The sequence below is a fragment of the Gekko japonicus genome, unplaced genomic scaffold (assembly GCF_001447785.1).
Source record: "Gekko japonicus isolate JY-2015 unplaced genomic scaffold, Gekko_japonicus_V1.1 scaffold5669, whole genome shotgun sequence".
Lineage (NCBI taxonomy): Eukaryota > Metazoa > Chordata > Lepidosauria > Squamata > Gekkonidae > Gekko > Gekko japonicus.
Window position 1 is genome coordinate 12,128 of NW_015165421.1, and position 7,740 is coordinate 19,867.

A 7,740-nucleotide genomic window follows, 5' to 3' on the forward strand; every position below is an offset into this window, starting at 1 on the left:
AGCCCTCAGTCAGAGCAAGAAGCAGCCAGGTAAATTGCAGAGCCCCCCCCCCTGCACCCCCTGGTCCTAAACAGTCCAGTGGCACCGTTAAGACCAAGTTATATTCAGGTACAAGCTCTCCCTCCTCTGCGAGGACAGATCTGCATGGTCCCCTCACCCCCCAATAGCTAGCAATCCAAAACAGTCCAGTGGAGCCTGAGCGGTGGGTGTTGCCTTCTGACACACTTCCGGTGATGTCAGGGGGTGTGGCATATGCAAACAAGTTATGCTAATGAGTTATGCTAATGAGCTCCTGCACCTCTTTTTCTACGAAATGACCCCTGGAGATTTATATCTATGTTCTTGTTAAAACTAATAAACAAATGTTACCAAAAAAATGAATTTCTGCCTGCTGCGTCGCTGTCAAGGAGAGGCAGCCCTCTTTTCCTGTGTTCCCCAGAGCCTCCCGCAAAGGGCTTTGTCCGGCTTTGTTGACACGCCGCTTGACCTCTTCTGATTCTCGTTTCCAAGAAATCTCGGTGACAGTGTGAGCCCTCTCTCTCTCTCCCCTTCTCGGTAAACCCGACTCCAAGTCACGTGGCTGGGAACTCAGGCGGAGGGTGGAACAAGCTGTTCCGACCTGTACAGTTGGACAAAAACATTTTGAAACACCCAAAAGAACCCAGCCCCGGAACAAAGGGTGGCAGCTGTCCAGTCAGGACCTGAGCACTGGGCCGCCCGGCGAGGTGCAAACTCCACAAAACCCTGCACCGGATGTGGCGACATTGTCCCTCACTTGGAGATGCCAACTTTTGGTTAGGAAGTTCCTGGAGATTTGGGGGGGGTGGAGCCAGGGGAGGGCAGTGTTTGGGGAGGGGAGGGGCCTCAGCAGAATATAATGCCATAGAGTCCACCCTCCAAAGCAGCCATTTTCTCCGGGGGAACTGGAGTGCCTGGAGATCAGTTGTAATAGCAGGAGGTCTCCAGGCCCCACCTGGAGACTGCCAATCCTAATCGTATATAAGATCTTATAGCATGGATTAAAATTTAAAAAAGACTGGAAACCCCCCTCCCCGGTTTACTCAAGCTCATCCTTCATCCATCAGTGAACACACTATTGCTGTTCCAGCAACAAGTCAGACCAGCTCCCTTGTAGTCTCTTCCTGTCCAGAAGCAGGACCGGGGGTGGCCCTTGTCTGCCCCCCCCCCCATGGTCTCAGTCAGGAAGAGGAAACTAGATTGGGAGGCCCAGACTGGAAAATTAGGCCTAACTGAGAACCCAGCCATGTGCAGGAGGAGCCTAGTGTGAGGTTTTTAAGAAACAAAGCACCTCAGAGAAAAGCAAATACTCCAAATTCAACACAAGCTCTTTACTTAAGAGACAGAGAAAGGCAATGAGAAAATGGTTGGGATTTTTGCCTTTAAATAAAGGCTGATTGCGCAGATGAAGGAGCCAGACGCCATGTTAAATTTTATAAAGAAAACACACAAGTTTACTGAAAAATAAAAGGGAAGGGAACTTTGGATAAAAATAACAGAGAATACATCCTAATTCTAAACTCACATCCTATCAGTTACACGGCTAAAGCATAGGAACAACGGCTACTTCTCTGCCCTTCTTGTTGCTGAACACAAAGAGCCATGAACGTGTGAATACATGCATACAATATCAAAAGCATGTCCCGCAAACAAGATGTTAACTGACCAATCCGAAGGTTATATGTCACTTAATTAGGATAAACAACTCCCACAAACTTTCCCACCTTGACTGGATTAGACAAGGTAGCATCCTGCTAACTAACAGCATTTAACGCCCATAATGACTGAAATGTAAGCAACTTGTAAACTTCAACAAAAATGTCCCCGAAGTGTTCTGTACTCTAGATAATGGCGATGAAGATTATATTATAAAAGAATCTAAACACTTGTTTTCAGAGTCTTTACCAGATTAAGAAGGTAAAGGAGTCATAATTTTGCTTACCTCTGATATATAAAGTATGTATTTAATGTGTACAGTAAAATTATTGTTCCCCAGATATTGGTCTTTGATCCGTCCTATTAGGTTTTCTAGCGTTCTCACTGTCGGTCAACACAGCCAAATGGAAATACCACATTGACAATGTGTCGGTATAGCAGTCAACTTTTTGCATCCAGATAATTTTTAGGAATACTCCCCTGGAAACTGTACCTTCGTGGGGCGGCGGGCGGGAGTAAGTGGAAGAAGATGAACAAGAGTTGATTCTGTCTGGAGTTGGCCACAGCGAAAACAGACTGTAATGTTTTTATAACTAATATAAATAAGGTTTTAGATAAAATCAGTAACATTTTAATAATATATGCAGGTGCCAAGCTACAGGGTCCCCCCCGACCTTAACTGGAGGGAGTATATACCTGATCCATCACACCCGGAGATTTCCTACCAGTGTACAAGTGCTTCTTTTGCACCTCGCAGTCATCACTGGCAAGGGCCAGCATGTCAGAATGGTAAGTGTATCCGACCAATCTACACGCAGCTGCACATTCTTTTTGTTTACATTGTATATGAAGCCATGGCTTCCGATCCAGAGCTGCTTATGTTTGTAGATGAGAGCCAGTTTGGTGTAGTGGTTAAGTCCGCGGACTCTAATCTGGGAGAACCGGGTTTGATTCCCCACTCCTCCACTTGCACCTGGCTGGATGGCCTTGGGCAAGCCGTAGTTCTGATAAGAACCGTTCTTGAAAAAGAGCAGTTTCTGTCAAGAGTTCTCTCAGCCCCACCTACCTCACAGGGTTTCTGTTGTGAGGAGGGAAAGGGAAAGGAGTTTGTAAGCCGCTCTGAGACTCCTTCAGGTAGTGAAGGGCGGGGTATAAATCCAATCTCTCCTCTTCTCTCTCTAATTAAACTGACTTCCTCATCCGCTTCAGTGAAGGAACAAGCATCCTTGTAGTTTACGTCTGCATTCTTCCCAGGGGTCATTTCGTAGAAAAAGAGGTGCAGGAGCTCATTAGCACAACTCATTAGCATAACTTATTTGCATATGTCACACCCCCTGACATCACCAGAAGTGTGTCAGAAGGCAACACCCACCACTGGACTGTTTTGGACTGCTAGCTATTGTGGGGTGTGTGTGTGCAGATCTGTCCTCACAGAGGAGGGAGAGCTTGTATCTGAATAAAACTTGGTCTTAAAGGTGCCACTGGACTGTTTTGGATCGGGGGGCTGGGGGGATCTCTGCAGCTTACCTGGCTGCTTCTTATTCTGACTGAGGGCTGCTGGGAGTAGGGGGTGGGGCTTGTTGCATGTGCCCACCTCCTGGGCTCTTTACTGCCGGAGCTCCGCTCCTGTGCGCTCCTGCAGAAAATGACCCCTGATTCTTCCCCTCTGTAATGGTGAATTGGGAGACTTCGGTGAGGAGGAAAACATCCAAGCTCCCCTTTTACCAAGGAACTATAAAAATATGTGATAATGACATGATACGTATTTGAGCGGCCTGCAGGAAAGAGAAGTTAATGTTTGTCTTACTCCCACTGAAATCAGTGGATTTAGAAGTGTTTCATTCCAGATTATCTCCTGTGGCTTCATTTTATTTAACTGAATAGATCCTGTGTTTGAAATGAGAAAAGTGTAATACCACCATAGAAGTCCAGAGTGCTTTTATTATGTAGATTCAAAACAATGGTTAAGGCAAAGCGACTAAAGTGAATTGGGCTAATTTCTGATGGTGACAGTAAGCTTTGGCAAGACTGTTCTTTTATCCTCCATGGTTTTATAAACTTGAACAATTTGCCCTGAAGCCTGCGAAATCAAAACATTACTTTATTCGTTTTTGGCCACTAATCCCACATATGCTTATTAATGAGTAAGTCAAAATGATTTCAACAGAATTCAAGTACACATTCTATTTTTTTTTAAATTAAGGTGTGTCCCATTGATTCCAGTCAAAGAAGGTTACCTCCTCTGTTGAGTTCAATTAAACTTGAAAGTTTTTGTGTCCTTGGAATTGGACTCTACTTAGCAGAAATGCCCTGGGCTCCCTGAAGCCACTGATAGAGCCCCAGTGTAAGACTCTTAGGCTGACTTCCCACAAGTAGCTGCTCCGCCCTCGCTCTTCCCTTTCCCCCAATTGTATCTGTCAATTTCCCACTACTTGCTGCACGTCCCGCATTTCGACCCGCAACATCCCCCGGTTTCCCCCACGTCTTCTCGATCTCAAAAAACAAGGCCGTAGAAAGTAGTGGGAAATTGACGCATACAATCGGGGGAAGAGGAAGAGCGAGGGCGGCACAGCTGCTTGTGGGAAATCAGTCTTAGTTAATTACTGATTGTTTTTCCTTAAGCTTAATTTTGGTTTTTAGACCGATCCAGGTAGAGGCTATACAGTGATATTCTGCGGCACTTAGCACGATTTGTTTGTTGGTCAACCTTTTGCTATAAGGGTCACCCAAGATGCTAAAGTGTTGGAAGTCATAAAGGTCACTGAATCTTGCAGAATGGGAACTTGATGTGCATAGCTCAGTTTGTGCATTTCTGTCGTTTTAGTCCCTTGTGTAACATTGATCTTTATTTGTGAAAACAGGTTGTCAGGTAACTGGAACCTTTTATGCTTGTCCACCGCCTGAGTCTCAGACTCCTGGGATCCCGATAGAGCCAGGCATAAGGTCTGGCGAGGCTGTTGCATTCTCGGGTATGTAAACCGTTCGTCATTTGCACCCACTTGGAGAGCTGGCTTTCTTCAGCAAGCAGCTTGTCTCTACTTTTGTGTGTGTGCGCGTGAGTGTGCACCTGGAAGTCATGGCGACCTCTGGTGGCTGACCCCTACGGGGGGCCTGGAGGACATTCAGATGTGGCTGAGTAAAGCCTGCCCCTGTCCTCCCGACTGCCGTTATACCTTGGAGGTCTGGTCTCCCATCCAATGCTTGCCAGAGTCGACCCTGCTTAGCTTCCGGGATCTGACAAGATTGGGCTTGCCTGGGCTGTCCGGGTCAGGACTCAGCTGGCCTCTATCTGTTTCTCTGTAGAAACTATGATCATCATGATATGGCAATTGAAGGGGCAGCAGTATGATGATACAATTATACCAGGATTACTGCAATAGTGCGTACAATACATGAAATACAAGAAAACATGAACAACAATTAAACTCTGATGATAACTGACTTCATGTTGTTTTAGTCTTGTGTTTTTCAACAGCAGGACGCCATCGGACGATAGGTGATGACGTCGAGACAAACAGAGGACGAACTTCCCAAGCTACCGTTCGTTTCGATGTCTCTTTTTCAAACAACGGTTTCCTATCAAAAAAAATTAAAGCTCATAATAGGGAACCCTCTGGTCACAATTGCTACAATTTAACATTAATTAATAGCTCGGGAAGTTCGTCCTCTGTTTGTCTCGACGTCATCACCTATTGTCTGATGGCGTCCTGCTGTTGAAAAACACAAGATTAAAACAACATGAAGTCAATTATCATCAGAGTTTAATTGTTGTTCATATTTTCTTGCATTTCATGTATTGTATGCACTATTGCAGTAATCCTTGTATAATTGAAACTATGATCGTCGGCAAATGGCTGTCACTTCCTGCTTGACAACTGCCCCAACTTCACTTATAGGCTCTCTATGTAACATTCCTAAGTATAGAATATACAGAGGCGGAGCAGGGAATAGTGATAGTAGTGAAATAAGGTAGACTGTGAGGACTTGTTTAAGAACTTGGGGGTCTTCTTTTGAGGGTTTGTGGGCATTTTCCCTGTGGCAACAGTTATGGCTGCAGTTTTCCATTATGTGGTCTTTCCCTTGGCGACTCTCAGTTGGTGAACTTCTCCTTTGCTACCCGACCTGGTATTCATGCCGTGGCCTACAAGCCTCAATACCAAGTGCTATTATATTTAGAATAAGTGAACATGAAGCGTGTTTCTTAACAAAATAATACTGGAGGAGTTAGTCTAGTTTGGTGTAGTAGTTAAGTGTGCGGACTCTAATCTGGGAGAACCGGGTTTGATTCCCCACTCCTCCACTTGCACCTGCTGATGTGAGGTCTCTGAGCGGCTACAGTTAATCAAAAAATACTGGAGGAGTTAGTCTATTGTCAAACACGTTTATTATTTATTACTTTCGACTTTTATACCGCTCCATTCCCGCAGGCTCGGAGCGATTTACATAGTAAGTTACTTCTCGAATCTACGGCCACAGTATATGGGAGAAGGTGACTGCCTACCGACACCCAGGAGCACATATAACTCCTGTAGTGTTATATACAGAAGGACTAATCTTAGTAGTGTTTAGCTTAATAATTATTATTTATATAGCATTTCTTGCCCTCTCAAAACCCGGTCTTAATCTTCTTCCTCATGATAGCACTGCAAAAGCAAGTACTTATAATGCCCACTTAATAAATAAACAACTGAGGCGGAGATTCAAAGTGAAAACTTGTGCACATTAATTTGTGAGGAAGCCCCATTGAGCATAATGGCACATGTTTCTAAGGACATGCACGCATGGGATTTGACTGTTGAGTCGCTCAGCAAGTTGTTGCCAAGATATGGTTGAACCCTCATTTTTGAGGTCTTGCATGCTACTATGAGTCTTGTCTTGCTTGTAGCTGTCTTACAAACCGTCAGATTTCATATAAATGTACTTTCAGATTGTCGGCTGCACATCGGTCTCTACTACAATGGAACTCTGGTTAAAGAAGTCACAACAACGAGCCCCGAGGGCTGTAGGATATCACACGGCCAAAGTTTTGAGGTCAGCGGTCTTGAACAAATCGCATTCCCTTATCCAGAAGATCCTGGCCAAAGGAAAGCAACTGAAAAATTGCTCAGCCACTTGGAAAGGGGAGTAATACTCTGGCTGACACCCGACGGGCTTTATGCGAAGAGACTTTGTCAAAGCAGGATATACTGGGATGGACCACTGGCGTTTTGCAGCGACAGGCCTAACAAACTGGAAAGAGAGCAGAGTTGCAAACTTTTTGACACCCAGCAGTTTTTATCAGGTATTCTTTTTTTCCAAACTAAACGACAATGGTCAGTGCATTCCTATGGTGTATGGTTTGAAGTGATGAAAGTTTCTGGGGGCCGATATTTCTTCTGTACCCACGGACGGTCCTTTTGTGTCAGTTTCTCATGTGTCCGGCCTCGCAAATCGTTCAGTTATGGGTTGAATCCGGCACAAGGATCATGCAAGGGCTGCAGGTCTCCCAGGATTCCCCCCCCCCAGCAGTTTTTTCGAGTTCTGGAAAAATTTATTCTCAAGGTCACAGGGACCTGCGTGGAGTCATAGCCACAGAGGTCAGGAGGCTGCAGTGGAGTAAAAAAAAATCTTCCCTTCCTCTTCCATCGGGGGAGTTCTATTCTCAAAATCCAGAGGAGTTGGGCGTGTTAGTCTGTCGCTGGAAAACAGTAAAAAGCCCAGTAGCACCTTTAAGACTAACAAACTTTATTGTAGTGTAAGCTTTCGAGAAGCACAGCTCTCTTCGTCAGATGCACGTAGGGTATGAAGAAACTGGCCAGAGATATAGAGGTGGTAAGGGGAGGGGGGAGAGGATGCAGAAAGTGCCACGTAAATGCAAAGCAGTTGCAAAAGTCATGAAAAAGGTTGAATGCGCAAACCAGGCTAGGTGTGACTACCCCTTCCTTCTATTGATGAATCTGAATGGAATACCTGAAAGGCAGTTCCTTCTGCTACAATCAAATTTGTTAGTCTTAAAGGGGCTACTATTTATTTACTTTATTTATTTTTAATTGGATCTGTATCCCGCCCTCCCCTTAATGGGCTCAG

The 7,740-nt window shown here is 45.1% G+C and overlaps 1 protein-coding gene across 1 annotated transcript in view; it reads left to right on the top strand.

Moving 5' to 3' along the window:
* Nucleotides 1-7,740, top strand: part of LOC107109967 (interferon regulatory factor 4-like) — a gene marked incomplete at its 5' end in the record, with an annotated part of 23,647 nt that overhangs the window by 2,041 nt on the left and 13,866 nt on the right. The window contains 3 exon segments of the mRNA XM_015410678.1: nucleotides 2,322-2,463; nucleotides 4,536-4,643; nucleotides 6,602-6,955. Coding sequence (XP_015266164.1) covers nucleotides 2,322-2,463; nucleotides 4,536-4,643; nucleotides 6,602-6,955 — 604 coding nt within the window.